This window comes from Gorilla gorilla, chromosome 2 (genome assembly GCF_029281585.2).
Source record: "Gorilla gorilla gorilla isolate KB3781 chromosome 2, NHGRI_mGorGor1-v2.1_pri, whole genome shotgun sequence".
NCBI lineage: Eukaryota > Metazoa > Chordata > Mammalia > Primates > Hominidae > Gorilla > Gorilla gorilla.
In genome coordinates, this window is record NC_086017.1 from 208,059,839 (window position 1) to 208,086,349 (window position 26,511).

The 26,511-nt window shown below is 46.3% G+C and overlaps 2 protein-coding genes across 2 annotated transcripts in view; both read right to left on the reverse strand.

The window, feature by feature from the left end:
* Positions 1-9,486, reverse strand: part of RNF168 (ring finger protein 168) — a 34,461-nt gene extending 24,975 nt beyond the window's left edge. The window contains exon 1 of the mRNA XM_031009680.3: positions 8,494-9,486. Coding sequence (XP_030865540.2) covers positions 8,494-8,794 — 301 coding nt within the window. The 5' untranslated portion in view covers positions 8,795-9,486. The remainder of the gene's footprint in view (positions 1-8,493) is intronic.
* A 2,937-nt stretch (positions 9,487-12,423) lies between these two features.
* Positions 12,424-20,242, reverse strand: SMCO1 (single-pass membrane protein with coiled-coil domains 1). Its single transcript, XM_031009679.3, has 3 exons — positions 20,006-20,242; positions 15,000-15,149; positions 12,424-13,812 (listed from the first exon to the last, which is right to left on the reverse strand). Exons 1-3 carry the CDS (start codon positions 20,029-20,031, stop codon positions 13,368-13,370), a joined length of 621 nt encoding a protein of 206 aa, XP_030865539.2. The 5' UTR covers positions 20,032-20,242; the 3' UTR covers positions 12,424-13,367.
* Positions 20,243-26,511: the final 6,269 nt, after the last annotated feature.

Sequence of the window (26,511 nt, forward strand, 5' to 3'; positions counted from 1 at the left end):
ATAAAACTGCCCTCCCATCACTGAACTAGACTGCAGCTCCATGTAAATGGCAGTTTCCTTCTCCCAATTAAATGTGCATTCCTGGGCTGGGCACAGGGTGCAAAATAAAGAGATAGTTAAAAAATAAAAAGCCCAAAATTGCTCTGGAAAATAAGCATATGATTTGTGAAGCAGTATGTACATCAGTGTGGCTGGATCATCACCAAGTAGTGTGGCTATAAATGGCAATCAGGGGCAAAGTGCTGACTCACACCTGTGATCCCAGCACTTTGCGAGGATGAGGCAGGAGTATCACTTGAGCTCAGGAGTTCAAGACCAGCCTCGGTAACATAGTGAGACCCTATCTCTACAAAAAATAAAAAAATTAGCCTGGCGTAGTGGTGTGTGCCTGTGGTCCCAGCTACTCAGGAGGTTGAGGTGGGAGGATTGCTTGAGCCCGGGAGGTGGAGGAGGGTACAGTGAGCCAAGATTGCTCCCTGGCATTCCAGCCTGGGTGACTGAGTGAGACCCTGTCTCGAAAATAAAATAACATAAACTAAATTTGCACTTTCTGCCTCAATATTTTGAAAATTTTCAAATCTACAGAAATTGCAAAAATAGTATGATAAACCCCCATTTAACCTGCATTTAGATTCATGAAGTTTTTAAACTGCCACATTGCCTTTCGTGTGTGTTTGTGTGTGTGCGTGTGTGTGCGTATTTTCTGAACCATTTGAAAGTTCCATGATCATAACCCTTCACCAAATCCTTACGTGTCCACCTCATAAGAGATGCTGTCCTTATCTCGATTTGATATACAATGATCAAGTTCAAGAAAGTTAACATTGATACATTACCCATCATATCAATGATAACAATTTCACCATCTATCCCCATGCCTTTAATAACAACCTTTGTCCTAATCCATGTTCTAATCCAGGGTCATGCACTGCATTTAGCTGTCATTCTTTTAATCTCCCTTTCAACTAGAATGATTCCTAAGGCTTTGCCTTCACGACACTGACATTTTTGAGGTACTAACAACTATGTTTTGTAGAATTTCAATTCGGGTTTTTGTTTTCTCACAGTTAGATTCAGGTTATGCCTTATACTCGTCCTATCAGGAGGACCGCAATGTTTGCTTGTTCCACGGATAACGTTAACTGCGATCACTTCATTACTGTGGTAACAGGCTTCTCGACTGTATCCTTCACCCTTTGTAATTAATAAGCAATCTGTAAGGTGATATTTTCAGACTATATGAGTCTTCCGTTCTCCGGCAAATTTTCAAGCAGGGGTTTTGGCATCCATTTGTGATTCTTGCCTGCATCAATTTTTACAGTGACAGTCACAAACAGAAAGGAAATTTAGACATTCTAAGGCTGATTCTTCCCTACTATAGGATTCTTTTTTGAGAAATCCAAATGTAAAACACACCTGTCTCCATCACACTAATTCACTTTCAAATACTTCATTTTTTAAAGCTATCTCATATGTGCTTTCTTACAACCTTCCTTCCATAAATTAAAAATACATAAAGTAAATGAGTAGATTCACTTTATGTATTATGTGTTAACAAAGTTAACATAGAAACACCAATTATATTTTTATAAATTATCAATGAACAATACTGAAAATTTTTAAAAATTTACTTAAAACAGTCTCAAAAGCCATAATATAATTAGGGATAAATATTAGTTTCTTAGGGCCGCCATAGAAAAGTACCACAAATTATGTGACTTGAAAACACAGAAATTTATTTTCTCACAGTTCTGGCTAAAAGTCCAAAATAAGGGTGTCATCAGGGCCATGACACTTTTCAAACTTGTAGGGGATCCTTCCTTGCCTCTTCCTTGCTTCTGACGGTGTGCTGATAACCTTAGACGTTCCTTGGCTTGTAAATACATCACTCCAGTCCTCCAGCCTCACGTGGTACTCTGTGTCTTTACATCATCTTCCTTCTGTGCGTGTCTGTCTCTGTGTCCAAATTTCTCCTTTTTATAAGGAAACCAGTCATCATGGATTAGGGCCCATTCTAATGACCTTATTTTAACTTCATTACTGAAAAAAATTGAAGGTGACCTACACAAACAGAGAAATATACTATTTTCATGGATACAAGGACTCTGTTGCTGTTTGGATGTCAATTCTCCCCAAATTGTTCCATTAAGTTCAATGCAACCCCAATCAAACTCCTAACAGGCTGTTAGTAGAAACTGGTAAGTTGATTTAAAAATTTAAATAGGCTGGGTGTGGCGGTTCAGGCCTGTAATTCCAGCACTTCAGGAGGCTGAGACGGGAGGACTGCTTGAGGTCAGCTGTTCAAGACCAGCCTGGGCAGCACAGCAAAACCCCGTCTCTACATACAGAGAATAAATACACGGAGGACGGGCACGATGGCTCACGCCTGTAATCCCAGCACTTTGGAAGGTCGAGGCGGGAGTATCATCTGAGGTCAAGAGTTCGAGACCAGCCTGGCCAATGTGGTGAAACTCCCGACGGGCACGATGGCTCACGCCTGTAATCCCAGCACTTTGGAAGGTCGAGGCGGGAGTATCATCCGAGGTCAAGAGTTCGAGACCAGCCTGGCCAATGTGGTGAAACTCCCGTCTCTATTAAAAATACAAAAATTAGCCAGGCATGGTGGTACATGCCTGTAATCACAGCTACTCAGGAGGCTGAGGAAGGAGAACCGCTTGAACCTGGGAGGCAGAGGATGTAGTGAGCTGAGATCACGCCACTGCACTCCAGCCTAGGCAACAGAGCAAGACTCTGTCTCAAAAAGAAAAAAAAAGATTTACTCTAAAGTCACAGTAATCAAGACAGTGTAACACTAATATTAGAATCAACGGATCAACGAAATAGAATAGACCCATATTTTTTTTTTTAAAAAAAGTCTTTTCAACAAAAGGTACAGGAATAACTGATACCCATATGGGAAAAAGTTAACCTCAACCCCCTATCTTATACAATAATCAAAATTAATTTGAAATGGATCAAAGACCTAAACATAAAAGTTAACACTGGCCAGACACAGTGGCTCACACCTGTAATCCTTGCACTTTGGGAGGCCAAGGCAGGCGGATCACGAGGTCAGGACTTCAAGACCAGCCTGGCCAACATGGTGAAGCCCCATCTCTACAAAAAATACAAAAATTAGCCAGGCATGGTGGTGTGTGCCTGTAGTCCCAGCTACTCAGGAGGCTGAGGGAGGAGAATCGCTTGAACCTGGGAGGTGGAGGTTGCAGTGAGCCGAGATCACGCCACTGCACTCCAGCCTGGGCGACACAGTGAAATTCAGTCTCCAAAAAAAAAGGTAAAACTATAAATCTTTTAGAAAAAAAAAATAGCAATATCTTAGCCTGAAGGTAGCTAAAGGTTTCTTAGACCATAAAAAGCAATAAACTATAAAAGGAAAAATTTATGAGACTTCATGAAAATTAAGAATTTCAGTTCATCAAAACAATTAAGAATATCTGGCAAAGTACCAGTATTCAAAATACATAAATAATGTCTACAACCGAATAATATAAACAATTTAGGGGAAAAAGAATTAAACAGACACTTTACAATGGAAGAGAGCAAAACTGTCAATAAGCACATGAAAAAGAACACTATCATTAGTTACCTGGAAATTGAAATTAAAACAAGATACTACTATCAATACAAATCAACCGGAATGGTTAAATCTAAAAAGACAGATAACATCAAAAGTTGGTAAGATGTACGGCAACCAGAACCTGTATGCTGTTGGTGAGATTACAAAATGACACAACCACTTCGAAAAAGATCTGGTAGTTTCTTCTTTCTTTTTTTGAGATGGAGTCTCACTCTGTCACCGAGGCTAGAGTGCAGTGGCGCGATCTAGGCTCACTGCAACCTCTGCCTCCTGGGTTCAAGCAATTCTCTGCCTCAGCCTCCCGAGTGGCTGGTATTACAGGTGCCCGCCACCACACCCGGCTAATTTTTGTATTTTTAGTAGAGATGGGGTTTCAGCATCTTGGCCAGGCTGGTCTTGAACTCCTGACCTTGTGATCCACCCGCCTCGGCCTCCCAAAGTGCGTGAGCCACCATGCCTGGCCGGTAGTTTCTTATAAAAATATGTACCTATTCTACGCTGCGTAATTCCAGCTCCTAAGTATTTACCCAAAAAAAAACTGAAAACATAAGGCCACACATACACACACACAGACACAAAAACTTGTACTAGAATCTTCTCAGCAACTTTATTCATAATATCCAAAACTGCAAGCAACTGAGGCACAATATCAGTGGAGAATGGCCAATCATATACAGCATAGTCTATGGTGGAATAATACTTAAAAAACGAATATCTACACAAGAATAAATCTTGAGGCCCGGCGCGGTGGCTCATGCCTGTAATCCCAGCACTTTGGGAGGCCGAGGCGGGTGGATCGCCTGAGGTCAGGAGTTCGACACCAGGCTGGGCAACATGGTGAAACCCCATCTCTACTAAAAATACAAAAATTAGCCAGGCATGGTGGTGCGTGCCTGTAATCCCAGCTACTTAGGAGGCTGAGGCAGGAGAATCACTTGAACCCAGGAGACGGAGGTTGCAGTGAGCCGAGATCCTGTCACTGCATTCCAGACTGGGTGACAGAACAAGACTGTCTCAAAAAAAAAAAAAAAAAAAAGAATAAATCTTGAACCTTATGCTGAATAACCCCCCAAAAGATATGCTGAAGTCCTAACTCCCAGTAACTAAGAATGTGCTCTTACTGGAAACAGGTTGTTACAGATATAATGGAGTTCATACAAAGAGTACAGAGCCTTTAATCCAATATAACTAGTGTCCTGGTAAAAAAAAAAGAGAGACACAGAGGAGACGGCCATATAAAGACAGACACACCGGGAAACTCCATGTGCCAATGGAGGCAGAGACTGGAGTGACTCAGCTGCAAACCAGGAACACCATGGATTCCAGCCACACCAGAAGCTAAGGAGAAGGGCACGGAACAGATTCTCTCCCAGAGCCTTCAATGTACATGTCCCTGCTCCCTGCTAGCATCTTGGGTTTGGAGTTCTACTCTTCAGAACGGAGGGAGAATAAATTTCTGCTAAGTTTGTGGTACTTTGTTACAGTAGCCCTAGGAAATAAAAAGAATTCCATTTATATGAAGTTCCAGAACAGAAAAAACTCATCTATGGTGGATAAAAACTAAAACAGCCCGGACGCGGTGGCTCACGCTTGTAATCCCAGCACTTTTGGAGGCCAAGACAGGTGGATCACGAGGTCAAGAGATTGAGACCATCCTGACCAACACAGTAAAACCCCATCTCTACTAACAATACAAAAATTAGTTGGGTGTGGTGTCACATGCCTGTAATCCCAGCTACTCAGGAGGCTGAGGCAGGAGAATGCCCACAACTCAAAAAAACAACCTGATTAAATGACAGGCAAAGTTGTGGCTTTTTCTAGGTTTTGGGAGAAAAACAGAAACAAAAAGAATGAGCACAGGATTTGAATAGATATTTCATATTTTTCCAAAGATGATATGCAAATGGCCAATAAATGCATGCAAAGATGCTCGCCATCCTTAGTCATTGGGGACATGCAAATAAAAACCACAATGGGATACCACCTCATACTCACCAGGATGGCTACTATCAAAACCCAGAAAATAGCAAGTATTGGCGAGGGTGCAGAGAAACTGGACACCCACGCACTGTTGGTGGGAATGTAAAACGGTACAGTCACTGTGGAAAACAGTATGGCGGTTTCCAAAACCAATTACACATAGAATTACCATACGATCTAGAAATTCCACTTCCAGGTATACACCCAAAAGAATAGAAAACAGGCCCCTGAACAGACATTTGTATACTCAAGTTCACACCAGCATTATTTCTAGTAGCCAGGAGGTGGAAGCAACCCAAGTGTCCACTGACAGAGGAACAGATTTCTTTTAATGTAGCATATACATACACTGGAACATTATTCAGCCTCGAAAAGAAGGGAATCCTGTCACATGCAGTATGGATGAACCTGGAAAACATTACGCTAGGTAAAACAGGCCAGACACAAAAGGACAAAACCTATGAAAATTCCACTTATAGGAGGTACCTAGAAGCAGTCGGGTTCACAGAAATGGAAAGGAGAACGGTGGTTACCAGGGGATAGTGGGAGGGAGGAATGGTGAGCTTCAAGGGTATGGAAATTCAGTTTGGGAGGATTAAAAAGTTCTGGAGATGGACGGTGGTGACGGATGCACAGCAGTGTGAATGGAGGCGATGCCACTGAACCATACAATTACAAACGGTTAAAATTCTCCTCCCTTCTTTCTAGTCAAAAACATTTTTAAGTGGTTAAAATGGTAGTCTTGTTATATTTTACCACAATTTTTTTTTTTTTTTTGAGACGGAGTCTCGCTCTGTCGCCCAGGCTGGGGTGCAGTGGCGCGATCTCGGCTCACTGCAAGCTCCGCCTCCCGGGTTCACGCCATTCTCCTGCCTCAGCCTCCCGAGTAGCTGGGACTACAGGCGCCGCCACCACACCCTGCTAATTTTTTGTATTTTTAGTAGAGACGGGGTTTCACCGTGTTAGCCAGGATGGTCTCGATCTCCTGACCTCGTGATCCACCCGCCTCGGCCTCCCAAAGTGCTGGGATTACAGGCGTGAGCCACAGCGCCCGGCCCCGCAATTTTTTGAAACACAGAGTTAAGATACCAGTTCACACGTACTAGCATGGCACGGAAAACAACAAGTGTTGGTGAGGAAGTGAAGAAACTGGAAACTTCGTACTCTGCTAATGGAAATGTAAAATGGTACAGCCACTGTAGAAAACAAATGTGGCAGTTCCTCAAAAAGCTAAACACAGAATTACCATAGGATCCAGCAATTCCACTCGTAGATATATAGACAAAAGAACTGAAAACAGGTATTCAAACACATACTGGTACATAAATGTTCGTATCGCCAGTATTCAAATAACGAAAAGGTGAAAAAAACCAATGTCCATCCAATGGATAAACAAAATGTAACAAGTATATCCGTAAAACAAATTATTATTCAGCCCGAAAAATGAAGTGCTGATCCATGCCACACTGTACATGAACCTCAGAAACACGCTAAGTGAAATAAGCTAGACACATAAGATCCTATATTGCATAAGTCACTCCTATGAAATACCTAGAATGGCCAGATTCATAGGGACAGAAAGTGGAATAGAAGGTGCCGAGGCTAGGGGGAAAGGTGAAATGGGGAGTCAGTGCCTCACGGTTAGAGTTTATCTGGGGTGATGAAAAGTTTTGGAAACGGTGGTGATGGTTACATTGTGAATGTAATTAATGCTATTGAACGGTACTTAAAAATGGTTAAAATGTCAGTTTGTTATATACATTTTGGACAATATTTTAAAAATAACGCAATATACCAAAAACCATTAAATTGCACACTTTTAAACATTTTATTGAATTTATGTTACCCAGACCGGCCTCAACTCCTGGGTTCAAGAGATCCTCCCACCTCCGCCTCCCAAAGCGCTGGGATTACAGCTGTGAGCCATCGCTCCCGGCCAACCGCACACTTTTAGTAGGTGAACTGTATGGTCTGCGAGCATTTCAATAAAGCTTTTTTTTTTTAACTATTGTTTAAAAATGTTTAAAATGGCATTTTTTTACAATAAAATAAACGTATGTTTAAAAGGCAGGTACACACATAACTGTGACCAAAAAAAAATTAGAAAAAAAAAAACAAAAAACCTGTCCACGAGAGAACGGAGACACCATATCCTAAGCCCAGACAGGAACCACCGCACGGCTTATTGCTCACATTAGTGGAGGAAAGAGTCAAGGGTTCAGTTTGGGGCTCCTGAGTCTACCGGGTGCAGGGTTTAGTGACAAAAAAGCGATTTTAGCCTCGTCGCATGATTAGGAGAATAAACAATTGAATGAATGGAGACGTACAGAGAAGTAAATCAGAGGCCGGGCGCGGTGGCTCAAGCCTGTAATCCCAGCATTTTGGCAGGCCGAGGCGGGCGGATCCCTTGAGGTCAGGAGTTTGAGATCAGCCTGGCCAACATGGTGAAATCCCGTCTCTACTAAAAAATAGAAAAATTCCCCGGGCGTGATGGTGCACGCCTGTAATTCCAGCTACTCGGGAGGCTGAGGCAGGAGAATCGCTTGAAACCGGGAGGCGGAGGTTGCAGGGAGCCGAGATCGCGCCACTGCACTCCAGCCTGGAGGACGGAGCGAGACCCTGTCTCAGAAAAAAAAAAAAAAAAGAAGGCTCTAGAGGGGCAATTCTTTAATTTTTAACACAACAAACACCAATCGAACACAGCGCGGGCATTCTGACAATGGACAAAATCTTACCCTTGACTTTATAATCCATCGACATTTAGAGACCCATAAACCCCCTAACCTCTGGGAACTATTTAGACAAATACTAGTCGGGTTTTTTGGTTTGTTTTTACTTTTTAAATGGAAAAGTGATGATTCACCTTTTCAAAGATTTGCGGCTTTTGGCCAACAAACACGCCATGGTTTACTCACCCACTTCCTCTGATTCTTGGCCAGACGCTCTAAGCTTGCACTCCCTGGGATAGTGTTTTTGAATTATCTTCCACAGTTCCACGTTGACAAGAGAATTTCTTCGGGTATGGTACCGAGTCCACGAAGATACCCGGCGGCGACAGAAGGGACAGCATAAACTCGCCTTTTCGACGGTCGACTGGAAGCACGGTTTACACAGCGTGTGGTTACACGGGAGGGTGACGGGCTCGACGAGGATTTCCATGCAGATCCCGCACTGGCACTCGGACAGCGAGGGGATGGCGTCTTTGGGTAGAGCCATTTCAATATGTTAATAAAGCCGACTAAACAACGACACCTGCACGAAAAAGAATCCTATTTGCGGCCAACCACAGAGAGAGCAAAAGCAGAGTTTGGTGTTTCAATATTATGCCCAGAAGCGTATCAGAATTCGGAGGACAGGAGCATCCAACACGTCTTGAAGCAAAACGGCGCTCTCAGGGTCAGGCAAACAGGAATACCCCGGAGGGCGGCGTCTTTGTCCATTTTTAAGGCAACCGTCCCGCAAGCAAATAAATGCAGGTTTTCGCCGGAGGAGCCTGGCTGCTCCGCGGCATGAACACCGCGGCTGCGGCTCCCGGTGCAGCGAGGGGAACGCGCCAAGTCCTCTCCTCCCCTCACCCGGAAAGGATGCTCCGCTCAGCTCGGGGCAGCCGGGCCCCGGGACGCGGCTCCGGGAGGAAGCCCGGGCTCCGGCTGCAGCATAACTTCCGCTTTACCGCTGCTGCGGGGGAGACGCGCGACTCCCGTGTTCACCTTTCGGGCGCCTGGCGCAGTTTCCCAGAGCTCCGCGCCCCTGTCCCTCCTACGCAGCCAGAAACCCTATTCGTTGCGGCAGCGCAGCAGCCACCGGACAAGCGCCAGCAACGTCACAACCGCCCGCCAAAATCGCACTTCCCACCCAGAAAACTGCCCAAGGGCGAACGTTCCCGGGGCGGGACTTCCGGGGTCTGCGCGCCGCCCGCCCTCCCTCCCAGCCGGAGACGGTCCCGCCCTGGCGTCGCAGCCCCGCCTAGTGCAGCCTGGGTGGAGCCTGGCCTTTCCCTGAGATTTCTGCGAGGCCTCAGACACCCCTGGTTTCTTGGTTTCTGGGTAGAAAAAGGGAAACCTCAAAACAAAATCAACAGCCAAACAAGGCCGGGCGCGGTGGCTCACGCCTGTAATCCCAGCACTTCGGGAGGCCGAGGCGGGCGGATCACCTGAGGTCAGGAGTTCAAGACCAGCCTGGCCAACGTGGCCAACCCCGTCTCTACTAAAAATACAAAATTAGCCGGGCCTGGTGGTGCGCGCCTGTAGTCCAGGTTACTCAGGAGGCTGAGGCGGGGGAATCGCTTGAACCCGGGAGGCGGAGGTTGCACTGAGCCGAGATCGCGCCACTGCACTCCAGCCTGGGCAACAAGAGCGAGACTCTGTCTTTAAAAAAAAAAAAAAAGAGCCAACCTAATTTTTGTAATACTTCCCTCAGTACCCTTCTGAGTACCTTTTCCTTTCTGTTGATTTGTAACGAAGCCCCTTAGGTCCTTTGCCAAAATTCTTTCAAAAGCATCTCCAAGAAATATTGTGGTCAGAGAATCCACAAACCTGGGACAATTTAACACACACTTACATTTCCTTCTGTATGGCCCAGCCACTTAAAGTCTGCAGCCCAGAGTAGGTTGTTTTAGAATTTCCTTCCCTTCTAAAAGGGCCTGAGGTCCTTAGGCTTGGGCAACAAACGTCAAGGCTGTCTCAGTCCTAGAGCTTAGATGTTATTAATGGGCATCATTTAGATAATATATAGTTTATTCAGTTTCAACAATCAAAATTCTACAAAGGAGATTAATTAACAAGAATATAATTTCACATTTTATGCATGTTGAAGTAAGGTTTTATGCCTTGGCATTAACCTTTTGAACTGACAACTGATCCTACAGAATGAGTCCTAAGAAGAAAGCAGAATGTGGCCATGAAAATGATGGGAAATACATAAGGAATGTGATCCCTAGTGCTTAAGAGCCTGGCCTGAGGTTTATTTATTTATTTTGTTTTTTTTTTTTTTTTGAGACGAAGCCTCCATCTGTCGCCCAGGCTGGAGTGCAGTGGTGTGATCTAAGCTCACTGCAAGCTCCGCCTCCCGGGTTCACGCCATTCTCCTGCCTCGGCCTTCCCAGTAGCCGGGACTACAGGCGCCCGCCACCACGCCTGGCTAATTTTTTGTATTTTTAGTAGAAACGGGGTTTCACCGTTTTAGCCAGGATGTTCTCGATCTCCTGATCTCGTGATCCGCCCCCGCCTCGGCCTCCCAAAGTGCTGGGATTACGGGCGTGAGCCACTGCACCCAGCCTTCAGGCTTCCTAATATGTCCACAACCTGCTTTTCCCATCGAATCTCCCATTATTCTTTTAAACATGCAACTGTGATTTATTCTCTGTCATCCAAACGTTTTGCTTTCATGACATTGCTTTCTCGGTTCATCCTAAATGGGTTGCTTTGTGGCTGTGCCTACTTCAAACACCAATTTAATGCAGTTGGGCCAGGCACGGTGGCTCATGCCTATAATCCCAGCACTTTGGGAGGCCAAGGAGGGCGGATCACAAGGTCAGGAGTTCGAGACCAGCCTGACCAACATGTTGAAACTCAGTCTCTACTAAAAATACAAAAATTAGCTAGGCGTGGTAGCAGGTGCCTGTAATCCCAGCTAGTCGGGAGGCTGAGGCAGGAGAATTGCTTGAACCCGGGAGGCAGAGGTTGCAGTGAGCCCAGATTGCACCACTGCACTCCAGCCTGGGTTGACAGAGCAAGACTCCATCTCAAAAAAAAAAAAAAATTAATTCACTTCTTCCAGAGTGCACTTTTATGTGCAATTTAATGCACTCCCCACCACCAGTAATGCCCCTTTTCTAAACTCACCCAGTCATATATTGCCCAGTGATACTGATTTTTATTGCAGTTTTACTGTTGAACTCCTGTATTTTGATTTCTATCTTCAGGTGCTTATGTCTTGTGTAATGGATATATTTCATGTACTTCCTCAGATTTCCTTCACCTTGTTTGCTTTCTGTACCCATAATCACTTGCTCTTTTTGGGGCTCACCAGTCGCATTTCCGGAATCTCTGGCTTCTCCTGCCACTTCTGAACAATGCAGGAGCTGACTTCTCAGAGGCTGCTAGGGCCTGGGTAATGCATGCTGGGAGTATGGGGGGGGTCACTCCCCATGGAGTAACTTTCGCCAATTGAAACCAGTGGACTGAGCGAGCGCAATACTTAAATTCCCTTTTCTTCTTCCTTCCAAGGATGGTTTCTCCAGTGTGTCTGGAGACAGGCAAGACTGAGTGAGTGTGCCTGCTGAAAAAGCTGCTGTGTCTCTTGTGGCTCATTTTCAAGGAGGGGACAGCAAGGTAACACATCGCCATGTATTACTTCACATCCTTCTCTACCTAACTTCCTTCCAGCTTTCTTCACTCTGGCTGTCCTGAATTTGTACCTCCCAAATAAAGCATCGGCACTTAATCTTTACCTCGAGGGCAGGATCCACATTTTTAATGTTTCTGTTATCCACAGCACCTAGTACATGGCATTTGGTATTCGATAAATATTATAAATAAATGGTCAAGATGTAAGAATCTCCTTTCTGGTATAAATAACTATGGTACTTCATTAGAGAACAAATACACATTAAGATACAATTTATAGGATCTCATGATGTATATTTTAGGTGTTTTTGTTTTAATTTATGAAAATAGAGATGAGGTCTCACTATTGTTACAGCTCTTCCTCCCGACTTTGATGAGTTCTGAGTTGTTGTCCCATGACTGAGAAGAATGAGGTACACGGACACTGGAGAGTGAGTAAGGCAGAGTAGAATTTATTGAGTGACAGAACGGCTCTTGACAGTAAGAGGGGACCCGAAGGTGGGTTGCTGGCCACGAGCCTGAGTCTATGGGTTTTTGTGGGCTAGAAATGGGCAAGTGCATGCTGATTGATCTGTGGCTATGCTTGACAAAGCACCATTCACAAATAGGCACGATAGTGTAGAGGACCAATCGCGGAAGGGTAGGTATGTATAAAATAGGTGAAGGGTAAGGACCAATCAGGAGAGAGGGTGCCAGACGAGAATGGGAGCTCTCAGTCTGGCTCATGGATTTATCCAGAACTCATAGCTTGGTTTTCAGGCTTTAGACTGTCCTTGGCTTGAAGGTTGAGTTTCACCAGGGACCCCTCCCTGTCTGCCTAGGAATTTACCTGCCTCCTATTGCTATCACTATGTTGCCCAGGCTGGTCTCAAACCCCTGAGCTCAAGTGATCCTCCTACCTTGGCCTCCTAAGGTGCTTGGATTATAGGCATGAGCCACCATGTCTGGCCTTGTTTATTTTTTAGATAGGTAATACATTCACATGGTTCAAAATTGAAAATGTAAAAAATGGATTAACAGTGAAAAGACTTCCTCTTATCTTTGACCCCTAGCCTCTTAGCTTTCTTTCCTGACAACTAATGTTATCACTGTCTTGTGTATCTCTGCAGAAGAAGTTTATGGAGATATAAACTAATATGTGTTATATATATATTTATAGATATATATATTTGTCACCTTTTTTCCACTTAGCAATGTATATTGGAAATAAACATTTGAAAACAACAATACATTTGGTGATCACTTCATATCATTACACAAAGAGCTTCTTCATTCTTTTATATGGCTGCAAAGAAAGTATCTATTGTATCAATTTGTCATAATTTATTTAACATCCTCTCACTCTTTGCTATAAAAATAAGACTATAATAAATTGTGCATACTTTTTGCTGTTTCCAAGATAAATTACTGTAGGTGGAATCACTGGGTCATAGGGTAACAGGTTAGTTTTTGACGGATGGTATCAACTCTTTGAGGGATGACTTTTGCTTTTCAGGGGTCCTAACTGCTTTCCCCTTCTCAATTACCTGCACAGCCCTCAGCAAACTGTCCTGCAGAGCCTGGTTCTTTACCATGTTAGTAATTAGGAACGTGACATCCCTGATGTGCATCTGCCTCACTTTAGCAGTATAGTGTTCTGCCTTGTTACCATGTGCAATAAAGAAGGTACAAAGTGCTGTGATGTCTCCTTCTTGCAGCCCACACTCCTCCAGTATGGACTCCCATACAACTCTAACGCGCTTGTTCTTAACTTTTCTTCTGAGTACAGAGGCTAAGGTTGGAAGACCTCTCACCAGGTCTGGCAGCTTCTCAAGCACACGAGTATGCAAGCAGATAAGTGCTTCAATGACGTAGCTGTATAAAACATTCAATTCCATTGAAGTGAGCCTACAAAAAATATGGAGAGCTTCTTAAGCGGCCAAAAATGTTTTATATAGAAACAGAAAATGAATTCTTTTAGGATAACTCAATATGAACCCACTAGGAGAACCAGCTGTTGTAATTTAGAAAATATTTACTTTAGAATTTAAATTCAAATTCAGATACTTACCTTTTATTTTTTTTTAAGAGACGGGGTCTCACTTTGTTGCCCAGGCTGTTCTCAAACTCCTGAGCTCAAGTGATCCTGTCGCCTCGGCTTCCCAGAGTGCTGGGATTAAAGGCGTGAGCCATCCTGCCCAGCCAGTACTCACTTTAGAATTAGTGCAGATAGGCTGGGCGTGGTGGCTCACGCCTGGAATCCCAGCACTTTGTGAGGCCAAGGCAAGCGGATCACTTGAGGTCAGGAGTTTGAGACCAGCCTGGCCAACATGGTGAAACCCCGTCTCTACTAAAAATACAAAAATTAGCCGGGCATGGTGGCGGGCGCCTGTAATCCCAGCTACTTGGGAGGCTGAGGCAGGAGAATGGCGTGAACCCAGGAGGTAGAGCTTGCAGGGAGCCAAGATTGCCCCACTGCAGTCCAGCCTGGGTGACAGAGTGAGACTCCATCTCAAAAAAAAAAAAAAAAAAGAAAAAAAATTAATGCAAATAAGGCTTTGGCAAGCAAGAGACTCTGTGATGAGATGTGTACTATAGTGCCTGGCATATAAAGAGATGCTCAAATTAATCTTTTTTTTTTTTCTTTGAGACGGAGTCTCGCTTTGTCACCCAGGCTGAAGTGCAGTGGTGAGATCTTGGCTCACTGCAAGCTCCGCCTCCCGGGTTCACGCCATTCTCCTGCCTCAGCCTCCCGAGTAGTTGGGACTACAGGTGCCTGCCACCACGCCCAGCTAATTTTTTTTTTTTTTTTTGTATTTTCAGTAGAGGCAGGGTTTCACTGTGTTAGCCAGGGTGGTCTCGATCTCCTGACCTCGTGATCCGCCCGCCTCGGCCTCCCAAAGTGCTGGGATTACAGGTGTGAGCCACTGTGCCCGGCCAAATTAATCCTTTTTTAAAAAAATAAATGAACCTAAGAAAATGTAATTGCTTTACAATCCATTGTGGGAAACATACTAAGAAATTCAATTTTGCAATGACCACTGGAAGCTCTCACAAAGCCACAGAATCCCACTGATTTCTCAATTGATACTCACTTGAGTGCCCGAACTGCTGTCCACATCTCATCTTGGGCTGCTTGGCTTGCCAAAGCCTTACTATGATGTTCGAATTTCTGCATCAGGTTATCCTTGGTGAAGTCTAGTTCTTTGAACTGTGTTTCTAACGCTTGGAGTTTGTGGTCTACTCTGTAGGATAACAGAATCAAGGGTTAGTTTAGGTTACAGGACAAAACTAAGGTTTTGATTTAAGCTGAGGCTCTAATACATTATTTACAACCATTACCAAATTTGGGTAACTTTTTTTTTTTTTACTTTTACTTTAAACTATGAAGGGAAAATGGGTAGCTATTTGAATTTGAAAGTTTCAACAAATGGCTCCATTTGCCATTCCCTCTAGCCATCATCCTTGTCCTTTCATTCCATATATTGCAAACTTTTGAATTGTCTAATTATTTGAATTGCCTGTCGTGTCTTGTTTTTGTATTATACCTTATACTTTATGTATTTATTTATTTTCTAATACAGAGTCTCACTCTGTCACCCAAACTGGAGTGCAGTGGCACAATCACTACCTCCCAGGCTCAAGTGATCTTCCCACCTCAGCCTCCCGAGTAGCTAGGACTACAGTTGTGTGCCACCATACCTGGCTAATTTTTTAAAAATATTTTTTGTAGAGACCAGGTATTGCTATGTTTGGCTGGTCTTCAACACCTGGGCTCCAGTGATCCACCTGTCTTAGCCTCCCAAAGTACTGGGATTACAGCCATGAGCCACCATGCCCGGGCTATACCTTACGCTTTAGAGAATATTTTATGTAAGCATTACTTTGGTGTTCACAGCAACCATAAAAAGTAAAGCAGTCATTTTTACTATTTTACTATTCAAGAAATTGAGTCTCAAGAGGATTGAGACCTAATGTCATAAAGTTAGCTAGTGCTGAGACCAGTATATAATCTGGATCTCCTCGGCAGGAAAGTCAAGGGCCTTCACCCTTTGCTCCTATCTTCCGCCAGTCCCCTCACCCATCCTGGTCACCAATTACATGAGACATCTAGTTGCTGCTTGAATACATTATGTGGTTCCAAGCTTACATATGGCTTATACCCTATTTTCTACCCGATTCTAATTGTCCAACTCTTATCCTTTCTTCCAGAATCAGCTCAAATCCACTGCCTTTTTGAATCCCCATCTACCTGGTGATCTCCTTGCCCTCCTGCTTCTCGCTTACAAGCACTGCCTCTGTGAACCCATCTCCCCACCTCCTGCTTTACTATTAGGTAAAGCCTTTCATGAACTAAACTACATTCTTGGAGGGAAGGAATCAGAGACTATTTCTTAGATACCTTTATGTCTGTCCCCCAATACCCAGCAAAGGTCTTGCACAGTAATAACATTTTCCCTGTATGTTTGACATCTTTGATGAGAATGAAATGCTGAGTTCTGTAACCCAAAATGGGGATTTGAGTAGCTCTGAACAGCCATGATCATCAGAGGCTGCTGTGGCACCAGCATTATGTCTAATTAACCACAAAGATTGGAGCAACACAATTCACTTGCCTGAGCCACCTAGATTGTCATTATGAGGGAAACTTGCCTGGGCCACCTAGATTGTCTTTATGAGGGAAACCTGCCTGGGCCGCCTAGATTGTCGTTATGAGGGAAACTTGCCTGGGCCACCTAGATTGTCGTTATGAGGGAAACTTGCCTGGGCCGCCTAGATTGTCGTTATGAGGGAAACCTGCCTGAGCCAAGTAGATTGTCATTATGAGGGAAACCTGCCTGGGCCACCTAGATTGTCGTTATGAGGGAAACCTGCCTGGGCCACGTAGATTGTCGTTATGAGGGAAACCTGCCTGGGCCACCTAGATTGTCGTTATGAGGGAAACCTGCCTGGGCCACCTAGATTGTCGTTATGAGGGAAACCTGCCTGGGCCACCTAGATTGTCGTTATGAGGGAAACTTGCCTGGGCCGCCTAGATTGTCATTATGAGGGAAACCTGCCTGGGCCGCCTAGATTGTCGTTATGAGGGAAACTTGCCTGAGCCAAGTAGATTGTCGTTATGAGGGAAACTTGCCTGGGCCACCTAGATTGTCGTTATGAGGGAAACCTGCCTGGGCCACCTAGATTGTCGTTATGAGGGAAACTTGCCTGAGCCAAGTAGATTGTTGTTATGAGGGAAACCTGCCTGAGCCACCTAGATTGTCATTATGAGGGAAACTTGCCTGGGCCAAGCAGATTGTCGTTATGAGGGAAACCTGCCTGGGCCACCTAGATTGTCATTATGAGGGAAGTGATGCGTCAACACACATGCTACTTCTCTGAGCTTCCATATCCCCAGTGACCTGAATACCTTTGTGACTGCCCAGCATTCTATGCTTGATCATCTTTTATTCTTGGTCCTGAATTTCTCCCTAGGCTAATTCACCTTCAGGTACTACATCTCTCCTAAGCTTTAAACCTGTATTTCCTTTCTTTTTTTTTTTTTTTTTTTTGAGATGGAGTCTTGCTCTGTCGCCAGGCTGGAGTACAGTGGCACAATCCTGGCTCACTGCAACCTCTGTCTCCCAGGTTCAAGTGATTCTCCTGCCTCAGTCTCCCGAGTAGCTGGGATTACAGGCGCCACCACATCGGCTAATTTTTGTATTTTTAGTAGAGATGGGGTTTCACCATGTTGGCCAGGCTGGTCTCGAACTCCTGACCTCAGGTGATCCGCCCACCTCGGCCTCCCAAAGTTCTGGGATTACAGGCGTGAGCCACCGCACCCGGCCTAGAGATGTATTTTCAACATGTTTTGTGCATCTCCACAAAGATGGAGATGTCAAACTCAACTCTCCTAAGCTTAACCTACTAATACCTCCCCCATCTTCAGAAATTACTATGAAGAAATGTTGTCACTGCTTTACACATAGATAAGACTCAGTATAAAATGTTCATTTTGTAGGAATAGAAGCCTGTGTGACCTGATATGCCTGTAATTTCTGTCTACAAGTCAAAACCATGTGATTTGAGCTAGGTGCAGTGGCTCACAACTGTAATCACAGCAGTTTGGGAGGCCAAGGTGGGTGGATCACTTGAGTCCAGGAGTTTGAGACCAGCTTGGGCAACATAGTGAGACCTCATCTCTACAAAAAATAAAAAATTAGCCTAGTGTGGTGGTGTGCACACTTGTGGTCCCAGCTACTGGGGAAGCTGAGGTATGAGAATTGCTTCAGCCCAGGAGTTCAAAGCTGCAGTGAGCTGTGATCATGCCACTGCACTCAGCTTGAGCAACACAGCAAGACCCTGTGTCAAAAAAAAAAAAAAAAGTTGGCCGGGTGCAGTCCCAGCCATTTGGGAGGCCAAGGCAGGTGGATCATGAGGTCAAGAGATAGAGACCATCCTGGCCAACATGGTAAAACCCCTTCTTTACAAAAATACAAAAACTAGCCGGGTGTGGTGATGCACACCTGTAGTCCCAGTTACTCAGGAGGCTGAGGCAGGAGAATCACTTGAACCTGGGAGGCGGAGGTTGCAGTGAGCTGAGATCACGCCACTGCACTCCAGCCTGGTGACAGAGTGAGACTCTGTCTCAAAAAAAAAAAAAAGGCATTTGGCATATACTATTTTGTGTTAACTTTTATACCTTTAAGACTATATTGCTTATAGGTCATCCATAGTTTGAAACTTAGGGAAGAAGTCTAGCTTGTCAATCAGTATAAAAATTTACAGTTGCAGCAGTTCTTTGGAATCCTCTCACCAAAGGACAGTCCCAGGCTGTTCCAGATAAATCTCAACCAACATGCAAATCTCAGCGCAGGCTGTTTTGTTTTGTTTTAGTACAGTGCCCTAGTTTCGTTAATGACCTCACCATCCAATCAATTGCTTGAACTAGAAATCTCAGAATAATTCTCAAGTTTTTTCTTCCCCTGATTTATGTCTCTCTAACCCATTCCTGCCTCTCCATCTCCACCAAATGAGTTTCTCATCATCTTTCACTAGGACCCAAGATTACCGTAGCCTAACTGGACCCCCGTTTTCCATTTCCCATCCATCCTCCAGACACATTCTTCTAAAACACAATTCCGATTCTGTGACTCAACTGATTACAAATGGTTTATGTCATCCTGGCTTGCCCAGTGATATACTCAGAGGCAAACTGGATCTCCTCGGCAGGAAAGTCAAGGGCCTTCACCCTTTGCTCCTGTCTTCCACCAGTCCCCTCACCCATCCTAGTTACCAATTACACGAGACATCTAGTTGCTGCTTGAATACATTATGTGGTTCCAAGCTTACATATGGCTTATACGCACTGTTTCCTCAGCCTAGAATGCCTTCCCATATTTTTCTCCCTCATAAACTCCTACTTGCACTTTAAGATCCAGCTTAAATGACCCTATATGAAGAGTTCCTTTTTCTAGTGTCAAAGGCAAAATTGGTTGATCCTCCCTTCAGGTTCGCATGGACCTTTAGGAACATCACCATTGTAAGGTCAGTCACATTAAATTGTAAATGTTTTTCAAACTTTTCTCTTTCCTACAGGCTGTGAGCTCCTTGAGGGCAGAAACCATATTTTACTTATTTTTGTAAATCTAGGATTTAGCATATGCATACATTCAATGGAGTTACAGCACCTGGGAGCAGACTTTTCTTTATTGTTAATTTACATAGGTTTGGGCCTGGAAGACTTAAACCACTGTAATAGAGACAGAATTCTTTTTTTGGACGGAGTCTTGCTCTGTTGCCAGGCTGGAGTGCAGTGGCAGGATCTCGGCTCACTGCAACCTCCACCTCCCAGGTTCAAGTGATTCTCCTGCCTCAGCCTCCCAAGTAGCTGGGACTACAGGCGCCCGCCACCATGCCTGGGTAATTTTTGTATTTTTAGTAGAGGCAGGGTTTCACCATGTTGGCCAGTATGGTCTCAATCTCTTGACCCTGTGATCCACCCACCTCGGCCTCCCAGTGTGCTGGGATTACAGGTGTGAGCCACCGCACCGGCCACAGAGACAGAATTCTAATGAGCATGTCTGCAGTTCTTTATTTCTATTCTTCATTCTTCTCTTACCTATCTTCCCAGAATAGCAGACCCATGCTTGCTCCCTCCCTATAGCCCTCAGCAACCTTTTCATTGCCTCCTTCAAGGATATCAGGGTTGTGGTTTCATTGTTCATCTTCTGAAGGCAAAAGGAAAGAAAACAAAAACAAAGCAAAACAAAAAAAGCAATAAATGTTTGAATCCAGAATTTTCTGCGGTCTTCCTCTCAGCAACAGGCAGCAGGAGCACTCAGTCTACATTCTGCCTGAAAGGTCACTCAGTACAAGAAGCTTTTAATAGCCTGCAGATCCAAATATAGTTTCAAAGAACTTATCGTGTGGACACAGGTGTCCTGGAATGCACTATAACATTTGCCTTTGAAAACTGAACCATAGTACATCAACATACAGCAACAACCATGTATAATTAATGACTGTGTACATTATGGTAAATGCATATACAGATACATTAATGTAACGTACAGGATTAAGTTTGATGGAAATGTTAGTCATATTTTAACAGCTTCATTATTCAATTACAACCTAAATTAGGTTTAAAGAGTGCCCCAGATCTTTTATGATGATGATATCAAAGCAAAAAACCTAACTATCATTAGAAACTACTAAATACTTGTTATGGCTGGGCATGGTGGCTCACTCCTGTAATCCCAGCACTTGGGGAAGCCAAGGTGGGAGGATTGCTTGAGCCCAGGAATTCAAGACCAGCCTGGGCCACAGAGCGAGACTGTCTCCACAAAAAATACAAAAATTAGCCAGGAGTGGTGGGGCACACCTGTAGTCCCAGCTACTCAAGAGGCTGAAGTGGGAGGACTGCTTGAGCCCAGGAGTTCGAAGCTGCAGTGAGCTATGATCATGCCACTGCACTCCAGCCTGGGCAAGAGGAGATATATATATATGTATAATAAAATTATACATATAATTTTACATATTATATATAAAAATATATATATAATATATAATTATAATATATAATATAATTTATATCTTATATAAAATATATTATATATAATTTTATATAATTATATATATATTAGATTAGGAATTGAATATAAATGTGGAAATAAAATAGGACTGCTGTTTTCATGAGATGTAAAATCTAATTGGGAAGAAAGAATATATCCTTTTTTTTTTTTTTTTTTTTTTTTTTTATTGATCATTCTTGGGTGTTTCTCGCAGAGGGGGATTTGGTAGGGTTACAGGACAATAGTGGAGGGAAGGTCAGCAGATAAGCAAGTGAACAAAGTTCTCTGGTTTTCCTAGGCAGAGGACCCTGCGGCCTTCCGCAGTGTTTGTGTCCCTGGGTACTTGAGATTAGGGAGTGGTGATGGCTCTTAACGAGCATGCTGCCTTCAAGCATCTGTTTAACAAAGCACATCTTGCACTGCCCTTAATCCATTCAACCCTGAGTGGATACAGCACATGTTTCAGAGAGCACAGGGTTGGGGGTAGGGTCACAGATCAACAGGATCCCAAGGCAGAAGAATTTTTTCTTAGTACAGAACAAAATGAAAAGTCTCCCATGTCTACCTCTTTCTACACAGACACGGCAACCATCCGATTTCTCAATCTTTTCCCCACCTTTCCCCCCTTTCCATTCCACAAAACCGCCATTGTCATCATGACCCGTTCTCAATGAGCTGTTGGGTACACCTCCAAGCCGGGGTGGTGGCCGGGCAGAGGGGCTCCTCACTTCCCAGTAGGGGCGGCCGGGCAGAGGTGCCCCTCACCTCCCGGACGGGGCAGCTGGCCGGGCAGGGGGCTGACCCCCCCCACCTCCCTCCTGGTCGGGGCGGCTGGCCGGGCAGAGGGGCTCCTCACTTCCCAGTAGGGGCGGCCGGGCAGAGGCGCCCCTCACCTCCCGGATGGGGCGGCTGGCCAGGCGGGGGGCCGAACCCCCACCTCCCTCCCGGACAGGGCGGCAGGCTGGGCGGTGGGCTGACCCCCCCACCTCCCTCCCGGACAGGGCGGCTGGCCAGGCGGGGGGCTGACCCTCCACCTCCCTCCCGGACAGGGCGGCAGGCTGGGCGGTGGGCTGACCCCCCCACCTCCCTCCCGGACGGGGCGGCTGGCTGGGCTGAGGGGCTCCTCACTTCCCAGTAGGGGCGGCCGGGCAGAGGCGCCCCTCACCTCCCGGACGGGGCGGCTGGCCGGGCGGGGGGCTGACCCCCCCACCTCCCTCCCGGACGGGGCGGCTGGCCGGGTGGGGGGTTGACCCCCCCACCTCCCTTCCGGACGGGGTGGCTGGCCGGGTGGGGGGCTGACCCCCCCACCTCCCTTCCGGACGGGGTGGCTGGCCGGGTGGGGGGCTGACCCCCCCACCTCCCTTCCGGACGGGGCGGCTGGCCGGGTGGGGGGTTGACCCCCCCACCTCCCTTCCGGACGGGGTGGCTGGCCGGGCGGGGGACTGACCCCCCCCACCTCCCTCCTGGACGGGTTGGCTGGCCGGGCGGGGGGCTGACCCCCCCACCTCCCTCCCGGACGGAGCGGCTGGCCGGGCAGAGGGGCTCCTCACTTCCCAGTAGGGGTGGCCGGGCAGAGGCGCCCCTCACCTCCCGGACAGGGTGGCTGGCCGGGCGGGGGGCTGATCCCTCCACCTCCCTCCCGGACGGGGTGGCTGGCCGGGTGGGGGGCTGACCCCCCCACCTCCCTCCCGGACGAGGTGGCTGCCGGGCGGAGACGCTCCTCACTTCCCAGACGGGGTGGCTGCTGGGCAGAGGGGCTCCTCACTTCTCGGGCGGGGCGGCTGCCGGGTGGAGGGGCTCCTCACTTCTCAGACGGGGCGGTTGCCAGGCAGAGGGTCTCCTCACTTCTCAGACGGGGCGGCCGGGCAGAGACACTCCTCACATCCCGGACTGGGCGGCAGGGCAGAGGTGCTCCCCACATCTCAGACGATGGGCGGCCGGGCAGAGAGGCTCCTCACTTCCCAGATGTGATGGCGGCCGGGAAGAGGCGCTCCTTGTTTCCTAGATGGGATGGCGGCCGGGCAGAGACGCTCCTCACTTTCCAGACTGGGCAGCCAGGCAGAGGGGCTCCTCACATCCCGGACGATGGGCGGCCAGGCGGAGACGCTCCTCACTTCCCAGACGGGGCGGCAGCCGGGCAGAGGCTGCAATCTCGGCACTTTGGGAGGCCAAGGCCGGCGGCTGGGAGGTGGTTGTAGCGGGCCGAGATCACGCCACTGCACTCCAGCCTGGGCACCATTGAGCACTGAGTTAACCAGACTCTGTCTGCAATCCCGGCACCTCGGGAGGCCGAGGATGGCAGATCACTCGCGGTTAGGAGCTGGAGACCAGCCCAGCCAACACAGCGAAACCCTGTCTCCACCAAAAAAATACGAAAACCAGTCAGGCGTGGCGGCGCGTGCCTGCAATCGCAGGCACTCGGCAGGCTGAGGCAGGAGAATCAGGCAGGGAGGTTGCAGTGAGCTGAGATGGCAGCAGTACCGTCCAGCTTCGGCTTGGCAGCAGTACCGTCCAGCTTCGGCTCAGCATCAGAGGGAGACCGTGGAAAGAGGGGAGAGGGGAGAGGGGAGAGGGGAGAGGGGAGAGGGAAGAGGGAGAGGGAGAGGGAGAGGGAGAGGGAGAGCCGTATATGTTTTTATGGTTGGGAGGGGACGAGAATATATCCTTAAATAGAAAATGTATATGGGATGTGTGCTAAGTAGATAGAGACCATAAAAATAATAGAAGTTGAGAGACTAAGTCACTGAAATCTTGGGTCCTTGGGGAAATATTTACCCTGAAGGTGGTACTTGGCTTGGCCTTAAAGGTCAAGGTCTTTGATTATCAGAGAAGAGTGTTAAGGGTGTTACGAACTGGAGAAATTGTGTGAGCAAAATCACAGAGGTGGCAATGTAAATGATGTGTTCAGGAAACAATGAGTAGGTATGTTTTGAGCAAAAGATTCATATAAGAAAAAGAAAATAACCACACCATTTAAACTGGTAAGAGCCATGTCACGTATTTGTTCTTTCATTGAATACTTTATTCACTTATTCAATATTTACTGAACATCATAGATATTAATTGAATGGATAAAACCTACGAATGTATGAGCAGCACTATTCCAGGCACTGGTAATATAGTGATAAGTAAGGCGAAATCCTTGTCCTCAGGGAACATACTAGCAGGGAGACAGCACATAAGGCTTATAAGAGAGGGGATGCTTCTAGCTAGCTTGGTAAGGAGTTTGGACAGATGTGAGCTGTTGGTTCTAGAAGATTAATCTAGGCTCGGGTGCAGTGGCTCACACCTGTAATCCCAACATTTTGGGAGGCCGAGGTGGGTAGATCACTTGAGGTCAGGAATTCGAGACCAGCCTGGCCAACATGGCAAAAACCCATCTCTACTAAAAATACAAAAATTAGCTGGGCGTGGTGGCACACACCTGTAGCCCCAGCTACTTGGGAGTCTGAGATAGGAGAATCGCTCGAACCCGGGAGGTGGAGGTTGCAGTGAGCAGAGATAGCGATTGCGCCACTGCACTCCAGCCTGGGTGACACAGCGAGACTCCATCTCAAAAAAAAAAAAAAAAGATTAATCTAGCAGTGATATTGTAGTATAATATGAAATATATTTGGTCTTTGTCCCCATTTCAGTCACAAAGCTCCTAAAACCCTTGGAATTTCCTGAGTGATAGGAGTGTCTTTTTTTATTCATAATGAGCCCCTTTTGATCACATGTGAGTTTATGCTAATGAGGTGATTTAGGGTGGTGCAACTAGAATAGCCTCCAGATGGGGCTGGTCACTAGAAAGACCAAGTGATTATAGGTTGGAACTTTCAGCCCCACCCTCCAACCTCTAGGAAATGAAATGAGTGAGCTGGAGATTAAGTTCCATAAAAATTCTTGGACAATGAGGTTTGATGAGCTTCTGGGTTGCCAAATATAAGGAAGCGCTGGTGGGATGGTGCTGGGGAGAGGGTGTGGAAGCTCTACAGCACCCTCCCCCATATCTTCCTCTATGCATCTCTAACAGCACCCCCCATACCTTTCCCTATACATATCTAACAGCACCCCCCTATGCCTTCCCCTATGCATCACTAAAGCTGCCTGTTCATCTGTATTCTATTTATTTTATTTTCTTGAGATGGACTCTCACTCTGTTGCCCAGGCTGGAGTGCAGTGGCATGATCTGGGCTTACTGCAACCTCTGCCTCCCAGGTTCAAGCAGGTCTCCTGCCTCAGCCCCCCTAGTAGCTGGGATTCCAGGTGTGTACCACCACTATTACAGGAGTTATTAAAAAATTATTTTAGTCAGCTAGAAAGGGTAAAAGAGTCCTCAGTAATGCTTTTTCTTTTAATAAAAAAGCAGCCCCCACAAACATTTCTTTTCTAACAGAAAGTGGCTGGAAAAACCAGACCTGCAAGCATTGATTTGCAAGTCACAGGCTTACATATGTAAATGCTGGTGGCTAAGAGCCAGGTTCACCCAATATGGCAGTTCCTGCTACTTTTTCTTTGTTGCCACATGTGCAGATATCACGGCAGCCAGCCAGGTAGAAGCAACATGTACAGGCATCATGGCAACCAGCCAGGTAGCTGCATTTGCATAATAAAAGGCTAGGGTGGGAGGGCCAGTCTTTTTGTGGGCTACGTGAATGCCACACCTGGTCAAACCAATCCCTTGGGCTCTATGCAAATCAGATGCCACCTCCTCAAGCCTCCTGACATAACCAACTGCTTTCTGCTAAAGGGGGTTATTCCATTTGGAGCCCTCCTCCCATTGTACGGGGGAGCTGTTCTCTTCCTTCTTGCCTACTAAACTTTCCACTCCTTAATCCACTCTACGTGTGTCTATGTTGCTAATTTTCTCGGCATGTGACAAAGGACCCTGGATGTTTTCCCAGACAATGGAGCCATATCACGATGCTCAGCTAGTTTTTGTATTTTTAGTAGAGACGGGGTTTCGCCATGTTGGCCAGGCTGGTCTCTAACTCCTGACCTCAAGTGATCCACCTGCCTCAGCCTCCCAAAGTGCTGGAGACAAAGGACCCTGGCACAAGACAAAGGACCCTGGGTGTTTCCCTAGACAACGTAGCCATGTCATTTTTGGGGGCTCATCCGGAATCCCAAGGTACAACATTCAATGGAGCAATGAGTAGAGGAGCGGACTCAAAATCTGTCCTTTCATTCCAAGGCTCTTGGTCTCCATTTTAAAATCTAATCAAATCGATAACAAGCATCCATCAGCCAGTTAAAGACACGGTTAGTGTGGCTGCCATTCTTAGAGACTTGGATATCAGGCTTACTGGGGAGAACATGGAGACCCCCCCCAATACCCATGGGTCACTGGGCACGTTGGCCATGCTTCAAACTGGCTTCCTTTCAACGAGGAAACCTAACCATCCCGTGAGGCCAGGAAAAGTTCTTAAGCAATTGAGAATTTCTGGCCAGTGCACACCCTTGTGTTATTCAAATGCTTCTGGACTGGACTCAGCCTCCAATAGCCTGCCCAGGTGTTGGTAAAGGGTCCCCAGCTAGCCTGTTGCAAAATTTCCCTTCTTTTTCTATCTGC

Excerpts from the sequence above, each read along its gene's own strand:
- SMCO1 (XM_031009679.3), bottom strand. The coding sequence starts at position 20,031 with ATGGGTCTGCTATTCTGGGAAGATAG. Across the intron at positions 15,150-20,005 it reads CTGCTATTCTGGGAAGATAG|AGTAGACCACAAACTCCAAG; the intron begins GTAAGAGAAGAA and ends GTTATCCTACAG. Across the intron at positions 13,813-14,999 it reads ACAGCAGTTCGGGCACTCAA|GCTCACTTCAATGGAATTGA; the intron begins GTGAGTATCAAT and ends TATTTTTTGTAG.